Source organism: Salarias fasciatus, unplaced genomic scaffold (assembly GCF_902148845.1).
Source record: "Salarias fasciatus unplaced genomic scaffold, fSalaFa1.1, whole genome shotgun sequence".
Taxonomy (NCBI): Eukaryota; Metazoa; Chordata; class Actinopteri; order Blenniiformes; family Blenniidae; genus Salarias; species Salarias fasciatus.
Genome location: NW_021941390.1, coordinates 362,981 through 386,596, shown reverse-complemented (window position 1 = coordinate 386,596; position 23,616 = coordinate 362,981). Strand labels below are relative to the sequence as shown.

General features: G+C 53.9%; 1 protein-coding gene across 1 annotated transcript in view; it reads left to right on the top strand.

Annotated features, from left to right (window-relative positions):
• The first annotated feature begins 4,185 nt into the window (after window positions 1–4,185).
• Window positions 4,186–23,616, top strand: part of rnf213b (ring finger protein 213b) — a 127,547-nt gene continuing 108,116 nt past the window's right edge. The window contains exons 1-4 of the mRNA XM_030087589.1: window positions 4,186–4,456; window positions 9,239–9,337; window positions 9,405–9,865; window positions 10,244–10,399. Of these exons, the coding sequence (XP_029943449.1) occupies window positions 9,269–9,337; window positions 9,405–9,865; window positions 10,244–10,399 (686 nt within the window). The 5' untranslated portion in view covers window positions 4,186–4,456; window positions 9,239–9,268. The remainder of the gene's footprint in view (window positions 4,457–9,238; window positions 9,338–9,404; window positions 9,866–10,243; window positions 10,400–23,616) is intronic.

Below are 23,616 nucleotides of genomic sequence, written 5' to 3'. Positions count from 1 at the left end.
TGACCTTCACATCGTGACCTTCACATCGTGACCTTCTCATTGTGACCTTCACATCGTGACCTTCACATCGTGACCTTCACATCGTGACCTTCACATCGTGACCTTCACATCGTGACCTTCTCATTGTGACCTTCTCATTGTGACCTTCACATCGTGACCTTCACATCGTGACCTTCACATCGTGACCTTCTCATTGTGACCTTCACATCGTGACCTTCGCATCGTGACCTTCGCATCGTGACCTTCACATCGTGACCTTCACATCGTGACCTTCACATCGTGACCTTCTCATTGTGACCTTCACATCGTGACCTTCACATCGTGACCTTCACATCGTGACCTTCTCATTGTGACCTTCTCATTGTGACCTTCACATCGTGACCTTCACATCGTGACCTTCTCATCGTGACCTTCACATCGTGACCTTCACATCGTGACCTTCTCATTGTGACCTTCACATCGTGACCTTCACATCGTGACCTTCGCATCGTGACCTTCTCATCGTGACCTTCTCATCGTGACCTTCTCATCGTGACCTTCACATCGTGACCTTCACATCGTGACCTTCTCATCGTGACCTTCTCATCGTGACCTTCTCATCGTGACCTTCTCATCGTGACCTTCTCATCGTGACCTTCACATCGTGACCTTCACATCGTGACCTTCACATCGTGACCTTCACATCGTGACCTTCACATCGTGACCTTCGCATCGTGACCTCATCGTGACCTTCTCATCGTGACCTTCTCATCGTGACCTTCACATCGTGACCTTCACATTGTGACCTTCACATCGTGACCTTCACATCGTGACCTTCGCATCGTGACCTCATCGTGACCTTCTCATCGTGACCTTCTCATCGTGACCTTCACATCGTGACCTTCACATCGTGACCTTCTCATCGTGACCTTCACATCGTGACCTTCTCATCGTGACCTCATTGTGACCTTCTCATCGTGTCCTCCAGAAGTCGTCACAACTCAGAAGGAAATTAAAAGTTTGATTTTAAAGGGACTGAAGACAAGATCAGTGAAAACTGCACCTGCATTTCCGGAGTCTTCCGCGCTGACGGGCCGTGAAGCTTTGAACCTGGAGTAACGGGCCGGTCCGCCGCTCTGTCGCCTTCACAGGCTGGGCCTCACAACTGGCTGCAGTTCGGGGTCCTAATTTCCCGCGCAGTCGTGGGGATGTGACGTAAATTGACGCTGTATGCGCGTTCCGGACGGCTCTGGAACAGGAAGAACATGGCCGCCGTGGACGCCGACTCAAACACTGCTGGGATACAAATGGATTCTTCAGCAGCCATCGAACCACCTGCGTCACCTCAAAGCCCACAGAAAACTGCCGCCATGACAAAGAAAAGGACGACGAGGTGTACCCTAAAGAAACTGGAATTGGGTCATAAAACAATGAGTTTGGGCTTCTGGCCGTCAGATGTGCTGCAGGTAAGCCTCGTGCACATCTGTGAGAAATCTGAGCTCCCAGAGCAACACTGACGCCTGTCAGGAGCTATTTATAGCAACAGAGTGCAGCGGCGGTCTGCGATTTTTCCAAAATGGCGACATTGACTGTGAAGCCAGAGCAGCGCAAACATTAAATTCTGCTTCTTGCTGGAAAAACAGCAGCAGAAACACTCAGCTTGTTGCAGCAAGCCTACAAGGATGCTGCTCTGGGGAAGACTCAGGTCCATGAGTGGTCCGGGGGTCTGAGAAGGGCCAGATGTCGGCGCGTCAGGTCCGCTCAGCGTGAAAACAATGCTGAGCTGCTTCTCGGCTGTCCAGGGTCTCGTCCACAGCGAGTCTGTCCCTCCAGGTCAGACTGTAAACCAGGACTACTACAGGAAGTCCTCAGACGCTCCGTGAGGATGTGAGGAGGAAGCAGAGCGTCGTGGCGGAGTGGAGCCGGTTGATCCACCACCACAGAGCGCCAGCGGACACGGCGCTGCGCCTCACGCCGTTTCTGGAGAAGAATGAGATGAATCTCCTCTCCCATCCGCCTGATTCTCCAGATGAAGCCTCCAGGGACTGTTTCTTGTTCCCCAGGTTGAAGAAGCAGCTGAAGGGACAGCGGTTTGCAGATGTGGAGGAGGGGACAGACAAATCACAGCCGGCCCTGAATGACTCTACGTACGAGTCTGACGACGCATTGGTGAAGTGGGAGACACGGCTGGAGCGCTGCATTAATGCGGATGGAGATTATTTTGAAGGCGACGGTGGTGTTTTATTTTGAAATGTCAGAAATAAAAAGTTAGTCAAATTCTGGGAACTTTTGGGTCCGCCCTCGTATATCGGCGTTATCTCGTGAGTAAATGAAAAAAGCGTGTGTGCGCGCTCCCCGCCGCCTCGGCTGGCGGCTGCAGTTCCCCCAGCGTCCACCGCGGCAGCACTGAGGAACATTTTGTAAAGTCGCCTTAAGTCCCTTTAATGCTCAGTGTTGCTTTTCCAGCCCTGAACACTGGAACAGGACGCTGAAGGGTGTCAGTTTGATAAAATACATCTGGCAGGTGGCGCTCAACTCCATCAGCGAGCAGGTCCACCAGGACCTGATCCAGCAGGTCCACCAGGACCTGATCCAGCAGGTCCACCAGGACCTGATCCAGCAGGTCCACCAGGACACCATCCAGCAGGTCCACCAGGACACCATCCAGCAGGTCCACCAGGACCTGATCCAGCAGGTCCACCAGGACCTGATCCAGCAGGTCCACCAGGACACCATCCAGCAGGTCCACCAGGACCTGATCCAGCAGGTCCACCAGGACCTGATCCAGCAGGTCCACCAGGACACCATCCAGCAGGTCCACCAGGACCTGATCCAGCAGGTCCACCAGGACCTGATCCAGCAGGTCCACCAGGACCTGATCCAGCAGGTCTCCAGGAAAAGTCCTTTTCTTTTTGTAAATCTTCTGGACTTGATGTCACGGTTGCTGCTTTTGTGTTTCTCCTCAGTGGAAAAAACCCTTTAATCTGAAATTCTCTGAGTGAAAGCTCTGATCCTTGAACGGGTTCCTGTCTGGTGCCTCCTGGTGGACCTTCAGATTGATGGAAAAGAAAAGAGCAAGAGAACATCGGCGAATGAGCTTCCTCTGTAGAGACAGGGGGAGGAGCTACGTCACCAGGGGGAGGAGCTACGTCACCTGGGGGAGGAGCTACGTCAGCAGGGAGGAGGAGCTACGTCAGCAGGGAGGAGCTACATCACCAGGGGGAGGAGCTACATCACCAGGGGGAGGAGCTACATCACCAGGGGGAGGAGCTACATCACCTGGGGGAGGAGCTACATCGCCAGGGGGAGGAGCTACGTCACCAATAAGGAGGAGCTATGTCACCTGGGGGAGGAGCTACATCACCAGGGAGGAGGAGCTACGTCACCAGGGGGAGGAGATACGTCACCAGGGGGAGGAGCTACGTCAGCAGGGAGGAACTACATCACCAGGGAGGAGCTATGTCACCAGGGGGAGGAGCTACATCACCAGGGGGAGGAGCTACATCGCCAGGGGAGGAGCTACATCACCAGGGGGAGGAGCTACGTCAGCAGGGAGGAGCTGTGAGCGGAGCCGCCTCTCCTCCACTCCCAGAGGAGCAGCAGCATCCGGTGAGGATGGCGCCTCCCTGGGGACGAGTTGTGGACACGTCCCACCAGGAGGAGGACCTGACAGACTGGGACAGGATGGGGAGCCTGTCTCTTGGCCTGGGAACGCCTCGGAGGAGTCTGGCCCTCATCAGACTGCCGCCGGCGCAGTCCCAGGTCAGCGGGTCGGTCGGTAATTTCTTTAAAAGTAAAAAAAAATAAGGTATAAATCTTTTAATGGAAGGTAATTCTGTGCTGTGACACATTTTCAATGACTGGGAAAAGTTTGAAAATATAGTTTGAAGCTGTAGTTTTACTACATGGGTGTTTTTTCAGCACACGTGTGGGACGACATGAACGTGCTCAAACTTTTTCCCAAATAACAATGAATTTGACAGCGGTTTGAACCTGCTGGTAGAAGGACGAGCAGCTTCCGTCTCTTTCCACAGCAAAACTTTAGAGGAGTCATGAGTTGATCTCAGGCTGAGTCGTTAATCTGAAGTAAAACAGAAATGACAAACGCAGCTAAAGTAATGAAGGTTTCCGTGTCGGTGCAGGAGGTCACCGCAGCTCCGGCCGGAAGAGGAGACATTTCTGACATTCTGATAATCCGCCGGAAATAAACAGGAGTGTTTACAGGAAGGGAAAAGTCCGGGGAGCTCCTGAACGCATCACCGATTCAGAAACGAAACCGACGGTTTGTGTTTTGCGTTGAGGGACCGAATCAGAGCCCGGAAGCTGCACGGGAGACGATACAAGAAGGAACCTCCCCGGACCACCGCAGGGACCGTGGACTCTGGGCTCCGGAGGGTTCTGGACTTGTCCTCGGGGGACAGCCGGGTTTTTGTGGACGGTCCCTCCAGGTGGACCCAGCCGTCAGGAGCTGCAGCAGGTGAGTCCAGCAGCGACATCCTGAAGAGGACTTTTTGTCTCAATCAGCCCGACTTTTGCATTCGGTTGATATAAAGACCGATTCACTCATCAAACTGCGCGTTTCTCTGAATGAGCTGCAGCAGGGCGTCCTGGGGGGTCCTGGGGGGTCCTGGGGGTCCTGGGGGTCCTGGGGGTCCTGCTCAGTGTCCTCCACCGCCTGTGTTTGATACCTGGTAGAGAGAGGTCCAGCTCTGAGAGGAGACTCGCGGTTTAGCGAGTTTTAAAGGAGCTTTTCTCCACTTCCACATCTGAAAACGCTTCATTCCAGCTTGACGTTTCCAAGCGGCTGGAAAATGGTTGATTAGTTTTTGTCCAGCAGGGGGCGACATGGTTCCTCCTCCGTCTGGTGCCCGGTCCAGGAGGGTGGAGGGTGGAGGGTGGAGGGGCTCCATCATGGGTGGAGATAACCCCAGCTGCACCGTTTACATCCACACTCAGAATCTTTGTGCTTCGGGTCAAATCAGAGCTGACATGTGGACAGAAGGTCAAAGTTCAGCTGATGAAGCTTTGAGTTCCTCTTAGAGCTCGTGTCCGGAGTTTTGAAAGAGAGGTTTTTTTTAATCCAACGTCTGGAGGCTCCGCCCTCCCTCTGCTCTCATGAGCGACCAAGCCACGCCCCTTTAATTGTGCACCCTATTACCTGTGGGGTGAAAGTGAGAGCCTCCAGTCCTGCAGCATCCTCCATGTTCAGCTGTTTCCGCTGGACGTCCAGCAGACGGTGGATATATCTGCAGAGCTAACTCCCCCCTGCTGGGCGAGCGCCGTGCTCTCTGGCTGCTCCAGCTGACTGACAGCAGGACAAGGCGGAAGCTCGAAGCCTATTGGCTGAAGCTGACCGGCTTTTTCGGATAACATGGGGGTCTATGAGACGAAGGCGGGGCTCATAAATACATGTTTATACTGCTTTATGCTGATATATTGTGGTATGAACCAGACGGACACACTGAAGCTCTGCTGAAAAATGATTCATACGTTGGAAACGAAGGAAACTCTGGACTCCAGCTCCACGGCCGGCACACACTCGGCTGTGTTTGTCAACCTTTTGTGAGCAGAGGCACATTTCTCCATCCATCCATCCATTTTCTACTGCTTATCCGGGGCCGGGTCGCGGGGGCAGCAGTCTCAGCAGGGATGCCCAGACTTCCCGGTCCCCAGACACTTCCTCCAGCTCTTCCGGGAGGATCCCAAGGCGTTCCCAGGCCAGCCGAGAGACATAGTCTCTCCAGCGTGTCCTGGGTCTTCCCCGGGGTCTCCTCCCGGTGGGACATGCCCGGAAAACCTCCCCAGGGAGGCGTCCAGGAGGCATCCTGAACAGATGCCCGAGCCACCTCAGCTGGTTCCTCTCGATGTGGAGGAGAAGCGGCTCTACTCTGAGCTCCTCCCTGGTGACTGAGCTCCTCACCCTATCTCTAAGGGAGCGCCCAGCCACCCTACGGAGGAAGCTCATTTCGGCCGCTTGTATCCGGGATCTTGTCCTTTCGGTCATGACCCAAAGCTCATGACCATAGGTGAGGGTGGGAACGTAGATTGACCGGTAAATCGAGAGCTTCGCCTTTCGGCTCAGCTCCCTCTTCACCAAAACGGACCGATACAACGACTGCATCACTGCAGACGCTGCACCGATCCGCCTGTCAATCTCACGCTCCATCCGTCCCCCACTCGTGAACAAGACCCCAAGATACTTAAACTCCTCCACCTGGGCTAGGGTCTCTCCACCTACCTGGAGAGGGCAAGCCACCTTGTTCCGGTCGAGGACCATGGCCTCGGATTTGGAGGTGCTGATCCTCATTCCTGTCGCTTCACACTCGGCTGCGAACCGCTCCAGTGCATGCTGTAGGTCCTGGTTCGATGAAGCCAACAGGACAACATCATCTGCAAAAAGCAGAGATGAAATCCTGTGGTCCCCGAACCGGAACCCCTCCGACCCCTGGCTGCACCTAGAAATTCTGTCCATAAAAATGATGAACAAAACCGGTGACAAAGGGCAGCCCTGCCGGAGTCCAACATGCACCGGGAACAGGTCCGACTTACTGCCGGCAATGCGGACCAGACTCCTACTCCGGTCATACAAAGACCGGACGGCCCTTAACAAGGGGCCCCGGACTCCGTATTCCCGGAGCACCCCCCACAAGACACCACGAGGGACGCGGTCGAATGCCTTCTCCAAATCCACAAAACACATGTGGACTGGTTGGGCAAACTCCCACGAACCCTCGAGCACCCTATGGAGGGTATAGAGCTGGTCCACTGTTCCACGACCAGGACGAAAACCGCATTGTTCCTCCTGAATCCGAGGTTCGACTATCGGTCGGATCCTCCTCTCCAGTACCCTGGAATAGACTTTCCCGGGGAGGCTGAGGAGTGTGATCCCCCTATAGTTGGAGCACACCCTCCGGTCCCCCTTTTTAAACAGGGGGACCACCACCCCGGTCTGCCAATCCAGAGGCACCGTCCCCGACCGCCACGCGATGTTGCAGAGACGTGTCAACCAAGACAGTCCCTGCACATCCAGAGACTTGAGGTACTCAGGGCGAATCTCATCCACCCCCGGTGCCTTGCCACCGAGGAGCTTACCAACCACCTCGGTGACTTCAGCTTGGGTGATGGACGAGTCCACCTCTGAGACCTCAGCCTCTGCTTCCTCCACGGAAGACGTGGCGACGGGATTGAGGAGGTCCTCGAAGTATTCCTTCCACTGTCCTGTGATATCCCCAGTTGAGGTCAGCAACATTTTTAAAGAAAATGCACGTTTTTTATTGTTCGTTGTTGAGAATGGCGAAGCAGAGGAAAAGAGGGCGAAGCAAAGTAGTAGGAGAAGAAGAAGAAGAGAAAGCTCGACTTCCGGTTTTCTGGCAATGCAAACTTGAAAAATGATTGAATTAAATAATGGCCGTATTTTATTTCCCGACTTCTGTTTGATAAACGCATAATTAGAAATCAGATGAAGGCTCGTTTTTCGTTTTTCGATTTTCAATTTCCAAACGAGAAACGGGAAACGGACCGTCTCCCGTATTTTGTTTCCCAACATCAAATCGGGAAACGGAAGTCGGCTCGTTTCCCGATTTTGGATTTCCCAAAACAAAACGAAAATCGAATGTCCGAGAGGTACACGGACCCAGGAGGCTGGAAGTCACTCAGTTTTATACTCAGCACTGAGAGACAGAACAGGTTCCAGCAGTTTTACCACGGTTCTAGTCTAGATCATCCTGTACTTCCATTTGAACCTTTTCCACAGTTTAATGCTGCGACTTGCTGTATAAACTGGCTTCACGCCAACGACTCTCTTCTCTGACACTTCCTGCTCGCTGCCCCCTACAAACACTGATGCTGCGTTTTAATCAACATTTAAAGCTGAGGTAGACGGTGTTGTCCAACAGCACTTCCTGTCATCCTGAGTGAAACGCTCCTCCCCCCTGGGAGAAGTCAGTACATTATGTGGACGGAAAAAGGTGCGGAAAAAATCTGACCACTGTAGCGGCCACAGGACAGTAAAAACTCCGACCAATCGGAAGGCGCAGACCGCTCTTCAGGAACCAATCAGATCCCTTCGCCGTTCTACCAGCCCCCTGCGTACATTTCAGTGGCGTGCGCTGGCCCTGGTTCAGAGCCAAGGCGCTCTCGCCGCTCGCGGCTCCCGTGAAAAATAGAAGGAAGGGAGCGGCGCGCTGCGCTGCCATGAGCGTTGTGTGCAGACAGTCAGAAAGGTTCACAACACTGGAGGCCATCACAAACTCTGTGCGCGGCGCTTCCGCGTCCAGTGCGCTCGCTCCCAACGGGAGCTCCTCCAATGGGGCGGGAGCTGGGCGGAGCCTTGGGGAGATGCTGCATGCTAGTTTTCCAAGATCGCCGACCCGAGCTTTAAGGAAAGGATGAGATGAAAACCGACAGATGCTGTCGTCATGAACACACCGGGCCGTCGCCAAGTACGCTGGTCGGGTTTCATTCTTTCTTTGTGGAGGTAAACGTTCCTCTGTCCGGTTCTTCATCTTCCTCAGGTGGGTTCCCTCCGTCTCTATTTGGTGTCACTTGCTGAGTTTAGCAGGAGACCCTCCTGTGAACGAACTGCTCCTTGCGGGTGGAGCCGAGGACCTCCGTCCCTCCGTCTCCGGCCGCTTCTTTCATTCTATGCTTCGTATGAAAAGCGCCAAAACGACTGACGTCAGATTATTAGCATGTGTCTAAGTACAGCCAGGTGCAGCGCTCAGCTGGAGCTTACAGGGAGAAACGGGTTCGGGTTCGGGTTCGGGTTCGGGTTCACCCAGAGAGGATCCTGACAGTTCAGACACAGCTCTGACTCCGTCCTCTTCTGGGCGGACAGACACACAGGCTGGACTCTGTCCACAGTTGGACAGTTTGGTGTTGATGTCAGCTGCCGTCCTGATCCTGGATGTTTGGAACTCCAGAGTGAGTGTTGGTATCTCCACAACATGTGGCTATGCGCGTGTGTGTGTGTGGTGTGTGTGTGTGTGTGTGTGTGTGTGTGTGTGTGTGTGTGTGTGTGTGTGTGTGTGTGTGTGTGTGTGTGTGTGTGTGTGTGTGTGTGTGTGTGTGTGTGTGTGTGTGTGTGTGTGTGTGTGTGGTGTGTGTGTGTGTGTGTGTGTGTGTTTACACTCCAGCAGAACGTCTTGTTCAGGAACTGGCGTCTCCCTGGCCTCAGCTGTTATGACAGCAGTGGGGATCGAGGTAGACGTCCAGCATGGCTCCAGGCTGGATGGATGAATGTTTTTCTTGTGTGGAGCAGGAAGTGGAACCCTGCGGAGGACGGAGGCAGATGGAGGACCCGGCTGGACGCCTGCGGCCGGTGAAGCCTGGCGGAGCGGCCGGCACACGGAGGAGCACGGTAAACATCCAGCTGCTGTTCAGGGAAGCTGAGACTTCGTTAACACTTTGATTCATGTTGATTCCAGAGAGGAAGAGGAGGAGCTTCCAGCAGGAGAGTTCAAGTCAAAGACAAGAAGAAGAAGAGGAAGAAGAAGAGCCGGAGGAAAAAAGTGAAAGCAGAAGCAAAGCTCGGAAGTGAAGCCGCAGGAAACGACGACGGAGTCGCGATGAAGACTGAGGACGGCTCACATCTGGATCCACCGGCTGGAAACATCCGGACGGAGAGCCGCGTGGGACAACCGCAGCAGGACGCCGGCGAGACGAGCCGGGACGGATCCCCCCGGACGCATCGGGAAGCGCAGAGCGACGCGTCCACCGAGGCAGAGGACGGGGAACCGGGGCCGTCCCGGCCGAGGCGGGACCAGGAGGAAGACCCCGACCGAGCTCCTCGCGCGGGAACCGCGTCTGATGCCCCGGCTGTGCCTGGAGAAGACGCAGCAGAGACCCGGTCTGTGGACGAAGCGTCTCCAACGTCCCCGACGGCCCGGTGAGAGAATCTCACAGCAGAGCGCAGCCATAACCATAACCACTAGAGGTCACTACGACCGCCGCACGCTGCCCAGTCGCCTGAGGATGAAACCCTCACTGCCACCACAGGCCACGTCAGCAAATATGTCCAGAAAGAGAAGACGGACGTGTCCTCCAGTGGAATAGCGCCGTCTGGCTTGCTTCCTTTCACCAGAATAGCTTTGACAGAATATTTTAAAAATGTTCCTTAAGGAAGAAATGATTTTCTAGTCTTTCTACTTCAGCATGAGCTGAATGTGTTGTCACGACACTTCCTGTCCCACAGAGGCCAGGTTTTCCTGAGGTCGCAGTGGAGGTCGTAGCTCTGACCTGGAAATGTGTTTTTGTGCCGCCGCAGTGATGAGACCCGAACCACACCTCCTCCGCCTGCTCACTCCTTCATCTTTCACATCCATGCTGTGCTGGACAGGAAGTTCAGGTTCAACCAGGAATGTGACGGTCTTCTGCTCTGCCACAGCGGAGGACACGTCCCGCTGCAGCTCGTGTCCTTTGTGTGAGTATTTACTACATTTCTGCAAACTGGAGAAACTTAGTGTACGACACTACATCAGGGGAGCTGCTGGAGTTTCAACAGGGGTCAGCTCATTGTACTGGTCGTTCCAGGCTATACAGGCCGTCTGGGTGCTCTGGGAGGGAGACGTGTTGGAGGCTATACAGGCCGTCTGGGTGCTCTGGGAGGGAGACGTGTTGGAGGCTATACAGGCCGTCTGGGTGTTCTGGGAGGGAGACGTGTTGGAGGCTATACAGGCCGTCTGGGTGTTCTGGGAGGGAGACGTGTTGGAGGCTATACAGGCCGTCTGGGTGTTCTGGGAGGGAGACGTGTTGGAGGCTATACAGGCCGTCTGGGTGTTCTGGGAGGGAGACGTGTTGGAGGCTATACAGGCCGTCTGGGTGTTCTGGGAGGGAGACGTGTTGGAGGCTATACAGGCCGTCTGGGTGTTCTGGGAGGGAGACGTGTTGGAGGCTATACAGGCCGTCTGGGTGTTCTGGGAGGGAGACGTGTTGGAGGCTATACAGGCCGTCTGGGTGTTCTGGGAGGGAGACGTGTTGGAGGCTATACAGGCCGTCTGGGTGTTCTGGGAGGGAGACGTGTTGGAGGCTATACAGGGAGGGAGCAGCTGGCAGCAGTACCAGCTATCAGCTGGAGACACTAACGTTCTCTAACACTTGAAAATGACCCAATAACACCAGGAAAAGATGCCTGGGATCCATTTTTAACAACAAGAGAAAAAAAAAACCACAACAGGAAAAGGATATGAAGTCACTCAGTGGACCTGCAGCAGTGGAGAGACTGGGAAGCTGCTCTGCTGCTGGTTCAGGTTCGAGTCTCGCTGATAAACTGTCGTTCAAAACCTGATTCATCTTAAGAGAAATCATCCAGTGTTCCAACCAGCTAAGCCCCGCCCACTTCCCCATAGACCCGGACACCCTGACTCTGGACCCGGGGCCTGACTCTGGACCCGGGGCCTGACTCTGGACCCGGGGCCTGACTCTGGACCCGGAGCCTGACTCTGGACCCGGGGCCTGACTCTGGACCCGGGGCCTGACTCTGGACCCGGGGCCTGACTCTGGACCCGGAGCCTGACTCTGGACCCGGGGCCTGACTCTGGACCCGGGGCCTGACTCTGGACCCGGAGCCTGACTCTGGACCCGGGGCCTAACTCTGGACCCGGAGCCTGACTCTGGACCCGGAGCCTGACTCTGGACCCGGGGCCTGACTCTGGACCCGGAGCCTGACTCTGGACCCGGGGCCTGACTCTGGACCCGGGGAATAACTCTGGACCCGGAGCCTGACTCTGGACCCGGAGCCTGACTCTGGACCCGGGGCCTGACTCTGGACCCGGAGCCTGACTCTGGACCCGGGGCCTGACTCTGGACCCGGGGAATAACTCTGGACCCGGGGCCTGACTCTGGACCCGGGGCCTGACTCTGGACCCGGAGCCTGACTCTGGACCCGGAGCCTGACTCTGGACCCGGGGCCTGACTCTGGACCCGGAGCCTGACTCTGGACCCGGGCCTGACTCTGGACCCGGGGCCTGACTCTGGACCCGGGGCCTGACTCTGGACCCGGGGCCTGACTCTGGACCCGGAGCCTGACTCTGGACCCGGAGCCTGACTCTGGACCCGGGGCCTGACTCTGGACCCGGGGCCTGACTCTGGACCCGGAGCCTGACTCTGGACCCGGAGCCTGACTCTGGACCCGGGGCCTGACTCTGGACCCGGAGCCTGACTCTGGACCCGGGGCCTGACTCTGGACCCGGGGCCTGACTCTGGACCCGGAGCCTGACTCTGGACCCGGAGCCTGACTCTGGACCCGGAGCCTGACTCTGGACCCGGGGCCTGACTCTGGACCCGGGGCCTGACTCTGGACCCGGGGCCTGACTCTGGACCCGGAGCCTGACTCTGGACCCGGGGCCTGACTCTGGACCCGGGAATAACTCTGGACCCGGAGCCTGACTCTGGACCCGGGGCCTGACTCTGGACCCGGAGCCTGACTCTGGACCCGGAGCCTGACTCTGGACCCGGAGCCTGACTCTGGACCCGGGGCCTGACTCTGGACCCGGAGCCTGACTCTGGACCCGGAGCCTGACTCTGGACCCGGAGCCTGACTCTGGACCCGGAGCCTGACTCTGGACCCGGAGCCTGACTCTGGACCCGGGGCCTGACTCTGGACCCGGGGCCTGACTCTGGACCCGGGGCCTGACTCTGGACCCGGGGCCTGACTCTGGACCCGGGGAATAACTCTGGACCCGGAGCCTGACTCTGGACCCGGGGCCTGACTCTGGACCCGGAGCCTGACTCTGGACCCGGAGCCTGACTCTGGACCCGGGGAATAACTCTGGACCCGGAGCCTGACTCTGGACCCGGGGCCTGACTCTGGACCCGGAGCCTGACTCTGGACCCGGAGCCTGACTCTGGACCCGGAGCCTGACTCTGGACCCGGAGCCTGACTCTGGACCCGGAGCCTGACTCTGGACCCGGGGCCTGACTCTGGACCCGGGGCCTGACTCTGGACCCGGGGCCTGACTCTGGACCCGGGGCCTGACTCTGGACCCGGAGCCTGACTCTGGACCCGGGGCCTGACTCTGGACCCGGGGCCTGACTCTGGACCCGGGGCCTGACTCTGGACCCGGAGCCTGACTCTGGACCCGGGGCCTGACTCTGGACCCGGAGCCTGACTCTGGACCCGGGGAATAACTCTGGACCCGGAGCCTGACTCTGGACCCGGAGCCTGACTCTGGACCCGGGGCCTGACTCTGGACCCGGGGAATAACTCTGGACCCGGAGCCTGACTCTGGACCCGGAGCCTGACTCTGGACCCGGAGCCTGACTCTGGACCCGGGGCCTGACTCTGGACCCGGGGCCTGACTCTGGACCCGGGGCCTGACTCTGGACCCGGGGCCTGACTCTGGACCCGGGGCCTGACTCTGGACCCGGGGCCTGACTCTGGACCCGGAGCCTGACTCTGGACCCGGAGCCTGACTCTGGACCCGGAGCCTGACTCTGGACCCGGAGCCTGACTCTGGACCCGGAGCCTGACTCTGGACCCGGAGCCTGACTCTGGACCCGGGGCCTGACTCTGGACCCGGGCCTGACTCTGGACCCGGGGCCTGACTCTGGACCCGGGGCCTGACTCTGGACCCGGGGCCTGACTCTGGACCCGGGGCCTGACTCTGGCTCAGAGTTCAAACTCTGGACTCGGAGTCTGACTGTGATTTGAGTGAGTTCACCTCAGGAGTTTCAGCGGGAGTTCATGCTGCGTGCAGTAGGGGGCAGCAGTTCTGGATTGTGGTGTACATTATAGTCTGAGAAGAAACAGGGTTTCCTGGTTGTTATCAGAGACATACAACAGGGCTGCACAATGCATCGAATTCAATGAATGAATCACGATTTTGGCTGCTGCGATTAAATTTAGCGGCTCTGTTTTGTGTCAAATCAAGCACTTTCTAAATCCAGCAGTCAGCCAACCACCAGGGGGCGACCGAGGTCAGGGCCTCATCGTTACGCCGCCGAAACAGCAGCGAGGAACCTGCAGCAGCGGCGGCGTCAAAAGAAAAAACTGCGAGACGGACTGGAGAGCAGCAGGCAGCGACGGAGCTGAGGCTTCTGGAGGCGAGGAGCCGCTAGCGCCTCCTAAAGGAGCATCATCTACTGCAGCGGTCCGCAACTGGCGGCCCCTGGGCCACTTTTGGCCTGCGAACAATGTCTGGCCGCCAGATGATTTAGAGAATCTGAGGCTCCTGCTTCACGGAGGCAGCAGCTCCGCCCATCAACCTGTCAGGACCAGCTCCTCCTACACCTCCTTCATTACCTGTGGAACACCTGGAACCCTCTGATCCAGAGAACTACCTGAGCCGGGCAGCTGGTGCTGCCTTCAGGGACACTCCGGAAAAGGAGCTGCTGATAGACGCCAGCGGTGTCTCAGTCAGCTGTTAGCTTAGCTGTTAGCCACCGACGAACGGGCTGGCTTTGAACGATTCCTTGGTGCTCGAACATCAGTCGACGGGACGCAGCTCAGCTTCTGAGACGGCGGAAAGAAGATTTTCTGTACGGCATCCCCGTCAGCAGTGTTGTGCATTTACAGACTGACCCCTGACCCCTGACCCCTGACCCCTGACCCCTGACAGCGTCCAGTGAGCGGAGATCCTGTCCGGTTTTGGTCCAGACGAAAGTAGTCCGGCAAGTTTGCTGGGGTCCCAGAATAAAGCGTTTTTCTTCTCAAACCAGTATGTGTTTGAAAGAGTGAAATATTTGCATCACAAACCGTTCATCAGGAAAAAGTCAGACCTCCTAAACGCTGGGCACTATTTTCTCTCCCTTCATATCACTCCGCCGCCTCCAGCTGCAGCCGCGCCGGTGTCCCTTCGTTAACCGCTCTGAAGGTAGCTCCAGCTGGAGCAGGGCTGTGCGATATGACGACATCAGATCGTTAAGGATTATAACGTCAGGACGATCTCATAAATCAGAAAGATGGTTAAACCGTCTATAGGCACGTTCTCCTCGTTGTTTTTTCACTTATATATAATATTTTTTGGGGTGATGATGTTACCTGAAAGCTTCAGATAATATTAGCTAAATGTTCCCTCTATGCAGTTCTCCACACACATCATAGATACAAGCAGAGCAACATGAACGATGATTAAGAAAACACACACAGCCAGAGCCAGAGCGGCGTTCAGGACGCAAAGGCAGCTAACAGCGAGCGGAGCGCTGTGGAGCTGCTGCTGGGTGGAGGCTGGGCGGAGGCTGGGTGGAGGCTGGGAGGAGGCTGGGTGGAGGCTGGGTGGAGGCTGGGTGGAGGCTGGGTGGAGGCTGGGAGGAGGCTGGGAGGAGGCTGGGTGGAGGCTGGGTGGAGGCTGGGTGGAGGCTGTGTGGAGGCTGGGAGGAGGCTGGGAGGAGGCTGGGTGGAGGCTGTGTGGAGGCTGGGCGGAGGCTGTGTGGAGGCTGGGTGGAGGCTGGGCGGAGGCTGTGTGGAGGCTGGGTGGAGGCTGGGCGGAGGCTGTGTGGAGGCTGTGTGGAGGCTGGGTGGAGGCTGGGTGGAGGCTGGGCGGAGGCTGTGTGGAGGCTGGGAGGAGGCTGGGTGGAGGCTGGGCGGAGGCTGGGCGGAGGATGGGTGGAGGCTGGGTGGAGGCTGGGCGGAGGCTGTGTGGAGGCTGGGCGGAGGCTGTGTGGAGGCTGTGTGGAGGCTGGGCGGAGGCTGGGTGGAGGCTGGGTGGAGGCTGGGTGGAGGCTGGGTGGAGGCTGGGCGGAGGCTGGGTGGAGGCTGGGCGGAGGCTGGGTGGAGGCTGTGTGGAGGCTGGGTGGAGGCTGGGCGGAGGCTGGGTGGAGGCTGGGCGGAGGCTGGGTGGAGGCTGGGCGGAGGCTGGGTGGAGGCTGGGCGGAGGCTGTGTGGAGGCTGGGAGGAGGCTGGGTGGAGGCTGGGTGGAGGCTGGGTGGAGGCTGGGCGGAGGCTGTGTGGAGGCTGGGAGGAGGCTGTGTGGAGGCTGGGTGGAGGCTGGGCGGAGGCTGTGTGGAGGCTGGGTGGAGGCTGTGTGGAGGCTGGGCGGAGGCTGGGTGGAGGCTGGGTGGAGGCTGTGTGGAGGCTGTGTGGAGGCTGGGCGGAGGCTGTGTGGAGGCTGGGTGGAGGCTGGGCGGAGGATGGGTGGAGGCTGGGTGGAGGCTGTGTGGAGGCTGGGAGGAGGCTGGGTGGAGGCTGGGCGGAGGCTGGGCGGAGGATGGGTGGAGGCTGGGTGGAGGCTGGGCGGAGGCTGTGTGGAGGCTGGGAGGAGGCTGGGTGGAGGCTGGGTGGAGGCTGGGTGGAGGCTGGGTGGAGGCTGGGCGGAGGCTGTGTGGAGGCTGGGAGGAGGCTGGGTGGAGGCTGGGTGGAGGCTGGGTGGAGGCTGGGCGGAGGCTGGGAGGAGGCTGTGTGGAGGCTGGGTGGAGGCTGGGCGGAGGCTGTGTGGAGGCTGGGTGGAGGCTGTGTGGAGGCTGGGCGGAGGCTGGGTGGAGGCTGGGTGGAGGCTGTGTGGAGGCTGTGTGGAGGCTGTGTGGAGGCTTTGTGGAGGCTGGGTGGAGGCTGGGTGGAGGCTGTGTGGAGGCTGGGTGGAGGCTGTGTGGAGGCTGGGTGGAGGCTGGGCGGAGGCTGTGTGGAGGCTGGGTGGAGGCTGGGTGGAGGCTGTGTGGAGGCTGTGTGGAGGCTGTGTGGAGGCTGGGTGGAGGCTGTGTGGAGGCTTTGTGGAGGCTGGGTGGAGGCTGGGTGGAGGCTGGGTGGAGGCTGGGTGGAGGCTGGGCGGAGGCTGGGTGGAGGCTGGGCGGAGGCTGGGCGGAGGCTGTGTGGAGGCTGTGTGGAGGCTGTGTGGAGGCTGGGTGGAGGCTGGGTGGAGGCTTTGTGGAGGCTGGGTGGAGGCTGGGTGGAGGCTGGGTGGAGGCTGGGTGGAGGCTGTGTGGAGGCTTTGTGGAGGCTGGGTGGAGGCTGGGTGGAGGCTGTGTGGAGGCTGGGTGGAGGCTGTGTGGAGGCTGGGTGGAGGCTGGGTGGAGGCTGGGTCAGGCAGAGCTGGGTTACAGCAGCAGTACAGGATCTACAAGAGATCAGTCGCCATAGAAACACCCCAACAAGCTGGAGGGAGAGACGCTGAAGCTAGCACCGAGGCTAACGCTAGCTAGCGAGCTACCGCTAGCAGTTCACAAGCTAGCATGAGGGATTTTATATACAACAAATCATAGAAATGTGAAAAGACACTGAGTGAACAAACCATCAAGCTAACAGCTGAAACGACCCTTTAGTCTGATCACTAGTGGAACGTCTGGTTTAATGGGATGATGAGGGGCTGTGTTTCAGTGGAGACAGAGCCCTCTAGTGGACAGATAGCGCAACTATTAAAACTAGATCCTATTAAAACTGCTAAAAAGCTATCTGATATGTTTACTTTTTTTGTGTTACAGAAGTGTACTTTATTGTTCATTATCTTTTACCTCATTTTTAAAAGGAGATAAAAGTTTAGATCTCTGAACAAAAAAATGTTCTCAAGCAGCTGTGTTATTCACTCAGGTTATAGATATTAAAGTTAAATTGTTTTTGTTCTAAATTGTTGTCCTTTAAGAGGCAACAGCTAAGTTTGCATTTTTATTGACCCTTTTTAATAATCTATTTGGTGTGTTTAGTTTTTGTGTTACAGAAGTGCACTCTGTTGCTGTTCATGACTTTTGATGTTTGTGTTCATTTCACATTTTGATTAGAAAAAAACCTGTACTATTTAAATTAAAGCCAGTTTCTTTAGCTTAAATTGTCTTATTTTTTCTTTTAGGGTTTTACATGTTTAAATACATTTTCTACATTTTATATGTTTAACATTGGGGAAAAATGGTCAAACTTGCAAATTAGTCTAGAAAAATCAATATAAAAAAGAATCGTGATAAAATCGTGATCGTGATATTAATTTTAAAAAATCGTGATATGACATTTTTGCCACGTCGCCCCCCCCCTAAGCTGGAGGTCGGTCTGCGTGAAAGCACAGCACTGCTGACGGGGAAGCCTTCAGGAAGGATCGCTTTCAGGCAAGAAAATGAAGTCACTAATTTTGGATCACGTATCGCGTTTCCTTCCAGCGCCCGACTCGCTTCTGTCAGGATTGACGCGGTAGGGCTGCGGCGTGCGGAAAAATAGGATCCCGGAAAGAGACCGGAGCTCCACAAGGGCTCCGCAGCTGGACCGCGGCCGGACCGTAGCTGGACCGCAGGACCGCGGCCGGACCCCCACCGGACCGCAGCCGGACCGTAGCTGGACCACAGGACCGCGGCCGGACCCCCACCGGACCGCAGCCGGACCGCGGCTACTGATCAGTCCTACTGATATTAATTTGCCGTCTGTCGTCTGCAAAAAACAAGTAAAAACAATCAAACTCAGGCTGAGTCTGAAACAGCACCTTCAGCTTTTTAACCTGACAGCGGCCCTAAAATTTAAAGTGCCTTCAAAGGAGGACAAAACAGCAACTCCAGAATGCAGTCACTTTTTTTCTTCTTTAGCGTCGACGTGGTGCCGTTATAATCCGCCAGCTCCGCTCGGCACTGCAGACTTTGCACCGAGCTCTTCCCTTTTTTTCTTTTAAGTTGTCCCAAACTTTTGACTTTTCTGGCGTTTTCTTTGTCGTCCTTCCTCCTTTCTGCCAGCATTTTCTTCATTCTGCTCTTCAGCGCCCCGCCGCGCCGCCAGAACGCGTCTCGTCGCGGCTGGAACGCCCGTTCCCTTTTGTTTTCAAGTGTGTTTTTACGCAGCTCCATTTCTGGCGTCGTTTCCCGCGCTGTGCTGCATCTGTCCGTGCGTCTTACACTCTCGTGCGGAAACATGCTGCGCTTCAGTTCCGGGCGCTACACGCTAGCGGTTTCACGGTAGTTTCACTGTACACAATTAATAAACAAATCCTCGAAGCAACAGAATTTAATTTGAAGCTTTTTTATAATCGAATTATTTGATTTATTCGATGAATCGTTTCAGCCCTACTTGATACAGTTGGTTGTTCTCAGAAGGGGAATAAACCTACTCTTCACTTTCATCTCACCCTCCACCTCGTTCTCACCGACGGTATTGACATTGACCAATCACAACCCTGTACTGTCTGATCACTTCCTGTTATCATTTGAGTTTACATCAGCTGGTTTTAAAGTACCTGGGAAAAAACTGAAACTTGGAAGACGTCTGTCAGAGGATAATGTGACCAAATTCAAGGAAATGATCCATCAATATTAACTTCCCTCCATCTGTTGGCCCAGTGGGCAGCAGCATTAGCATTAGCATTAGCAGCAGTATCAGCATTAGCATTAGCATTAGCAGCAGTATCAGCATTAGCATTAGCATTAGCAGCAGTATCAGCATTAGCATTAGCAGCATTAGCAGCATTAGCATTAGCAGCAGTATTAGCATTAGCAGCAGTATCAGCATTAGCATTAGCAGCAGTTTCAGCATTAGCAGCAGCATTAGCATTAGCAGCAGTATGAGCATTAGTATCAGCATTAGCAGCAGTATCACCATTAGCATTAGCATTAGCAGCAGTATCAGCATTAGAATTAGCAGCAGTATCAGCATTAGAATTAGCATTAGCAGCAGTATCAGCATTACAATTAGCAGCAGCAGCAGCATTAGCATTAGCAGCAGTATCAGCATTAGCATTAGCAGCAGTATCAGCATTAGCATTAGCATTAGCAGCAGTATCAGCATTAACAGCAGTATCAGCATTAGCATTAGCATTAGCAGCAGTATCAGCATTAGCATTAGCATTAGCAGCAGTATCAGCATTAACAGCAGTATCAGCATTAGCATTAGCATTAGCAGCAGTATCAGCATTAGCATTAGCATTAGCAGCAGTATCAGCATTAACAGCAGTATCAGCATTAGCATTAGCATTAGCAGCAGTATCAGCATTAGCATTAGCATTAGCAGCAGTATCAGCATTAACAGCAGTATCAGCATTAGCATTAGCATTAGCAGCAGTATCAGCATTAGCATTAGCATTAGCAGCAGTATCAGCATTAACAGCAGTATCAGCATTAGCATTAGCATTAGCATTAGCAGCAGTATCAGCATTAGCATTAGCAGCAGTATCAGCATTAGCATTAGCAGCAGTATCAGCATTAACAGCAGTATCAGCATTAGCATTAGCAGCAGTATCAGCATTAGCATTAGCAGCAGTATCAGCATTAACAGCAGTATCAGCATTAGCATTAGCATTAGCAGCAGTATCAGCCCCACTCAGGCTGATTTAGTCGTAGATGAAGCGGCAGCTTCACTCGGCTCCACTCTGGACTCAGCTGCTCAATGAAGTTAATCACATGACCCCTCAGGAGAACAGCTCCATGGTCCAACAAACAGCTGAGAACATTAAAAAGATCAGCTGGAAAACTAGAGAGGAAATGGCATCGAACCCCACTAGAAGTGTTTCGTACTGCCTGGAAAGATAGTCTGTTAACTTATAAAGAAACTTCACATAAAACTGGACCTGCCTACTGTTCCTCTTTAAAGCTCGGGTTGGAGATTTGAATGAGATCCATTTTTTTAAATACTGGTTAAAATGATCTTTATGACCCGATGGGAAGCAATTCATAGCGTGTTTTTAAAGTAGTTTGGAAAATATCCGCTATCTACAGCAGGAGTAAAACAGGAAAAACAGCAACCAATCGTCTTGCCGGGACACCTTTTTTCAAACCAATCAAATCCCTTCGCCGTTCGACCTGCCCCCTGTGCGTACATGTCAGTGGCGTGCACTGACCCTGGTTCAGTGCGGCGTAGAAGGACGGAGCGTGGTTGCAGAACGGCGGAGAAGAATGTTGGGGCTTTACTTACCGTTGAGAGCGCCAGAACTTGGCGTTGTGCAAATAAAGAAAAACGAAGAAACGAAGCGCTGAGGACAGGTTACGCCAGGGACGCACTGGACGCGGGAGCGACGCGAACGTCTCCGCTCCCAGCGGGAGCTCCTCCAATGGGGTGGGAGCTGGGCGGCGCTAGCTAGGCGGAGCCTTGGGGAGATGCTACATGCTAACGCTAGTTTTCCAAGATCGCCAGCCCTAGCTTTAATAGAAGAAACCAGAACAGGCCCAGGTTCCTCTTTAAGACCAGAGCCAGGCTGACAGGAAGTCCAGCTCTGCTGAGCCTCAGATCCCCTCAGCCTGAAGCAGCAGTGATTTATAAACTTCTTTCATGACAAAATCAGAACTATTAGAGATCAAACTGAAAGCACTCTCCCCAAAGTGGTCCCAGACCAACCAACCACATCCTCAGACCTGTCAGGAGAACCTGACTCACAGCTGCTGAGCTTCCATCCTACTGAACTCTCTGAGTTCCTCATCTAAACCTACAACTTGTACATTAGATCCAATCCCAACAGGACTGGTTAAAGACATTTTCCCCCTGATCAGTTTATTAATATTAGATCAGATCAACTTATCTTTAGTAACAGGCTATGTTCCACAGGCCTTTAAGGTTCTGTTATTAAACCTCTCCTCTAAAGCCCCCCTTGATCCAGGAGTTCTAACCAGTTACAGACCAGTATCCAACCTTCCCTTTATTTCTAAAATCCTAGAGAAAGCTGTTGGAGTCAGCTCTGTGACCATTTATACAACAATGACCTGTTAGAGTCTTTCAATCAGGTTTCAGAGCTCATCACAGTACAGAGACAGCTCTGGTAAAAGTCACTACTGATCTCCTCACAGCCTCAGATAGAGGACTGGTCTCTGTTCTGGTCTCTATTCTGGTCTCTGTTCTGGTCTCTGTTCTGGTCTCTGTTCTGGTCTCTGTTCTGGTCTCTGTTCTGGTCTCTGTTCTGGTCTCTGTTCTGGTCTCTGTTCTGGTCCTGTTAGATCTCAGTGCTGCATTCGACATTATTATATTATATTATACAACTCTCTGATCCTTCCGTACTTTCATTATTGTGTTGAAACCTGGGGGAATAATTATAAGACATGCATGAATTCAGTTTTCTTACTCCAAAAGAAGGCAATAAGGATTGTAACTCAGGTAGACTACTACGCTCCAACCAATGATCTTTTCATACAATTAAAGTGTCTTAAATTTCAGGATACTGTCAATCTAAACGCTGCTTTAGTCATGTATAAGGCTCATAATAATGTGCTCCCCCACAACATCCAAGTCTTGTTCAAACCCAGAGACAGAGTACAGTACCATTTGAGAGGAGACATGATTTTTAAAACGGCTCCACTGAGGACCAACTTGAAAAGTCGATGTGTTTCGTTTAGAGGCGTCAATGTATGGAATGATCTGGACGATACACCAAGGGCTCCAAAAATATTCCTACTTTTATAAAATGTATAAAATCAGTATTATAAATAAATATAAAGTTACTGATTAAACTAAGCTGCTCTGGAAAACTTGCAAAGTACACAAATGACAGTAATCAAATTATGGCTGAGCGTGTGTGTTTGTGTGTGAGTGTGTATTTTTGGGTGTGTGTCTTGAACATAGAATAGTGTGTGGGTGTGACGTATGAGGGTAAGAGACATTGAGAGGTAAAATTATAAAAAAAATAATAAGGAGAAGAAGAAGCAGTACCTGCATGAACTCGATCGGTTTAGTTCTTTTCTTTTTGGAAATGTGTTTTTGTTGCTGTCTTGGTAATGTTCGTGTTGCCAGGGCTAGGCGACACAAGTGAGGAACTTCTGCCTGAACCCTTCAGTCAGATGTATTGTTGAAGTTGTACGGATTACGCTACTTGTGTTTCCATGTAAACAGAAGACTGAAATAAACGAACTGAACTGAACTGAACACTGTTGATCCTGAGATTCTACTGCAGAGACTAGAACGTACTGTTGGGATTAAAGGTTCAGCTTTAAACTGGTTTCCATCACATTTAACAGACAGGACTCTTCAGCCCGAATCAGAGTTACATATGGAGTCCCACAGGGTTCTGTTTTAGGAACTCTTCACATTATACATGCTTCCTGTAGGAACATCATCAGGAAACACTCCGTTAACGTCCACTGTTATGCAGATGATCCACAGATCTACCGATCCCTGAAACCAGATGAACTTGTTCAATTAGAAGCTTGTCTTAATGACATAAAAACCTGGATGAAGAAATCTAGAAACGACCGTGTTGTAAATGGCACTTCATAAATAAAGCTGAATTGAATCAAATCAAATAAAACAACCCTGAAGCCACACGATGAGTAAAATGAGAAACAAAGGAGAGATAAAAGTCTCTCACCACTGAAATGGACACAGTATAACAGACAGCATCATGTTGTCTGAACTGTCTCCTGAAAACAGGAAAACCCTCCAGTTTCAGGACTCCAGCTTCAGGAGTGAACGGTCCCACATCACTCTGACTCCACTCCTTTAACGGCTGAAATCAGACAGAAATTCATTCTCAGAAGAAACAGATTCATCACTTCATTTGATAACTGCTCTTTGGGCGACACTTCAGTAACTGAGCAGACTGCAGAATACTTCTATGTCTGGTTTCCACCTGCTGCAGGTTCTGTTCTGGTTGGTTCTTCATGACAGATGAGGATGAAGCAGAACCCAGCAGGAGAACAGCTGATTCCATAGAGAACACCACACAGAGCTGAAATCTTCTCTGAACTTTCTCAGCCCCCCTTTGAGACATCAGGCACCCAGAAAACATGATTTTTGACAAAACTTTTTTAGGGGGGCGCTAAATATTGTCAAAATGCTTTTTCCCCATGTATTTCCTGTATTTTATTTATTTTATGTTGTATGATCAG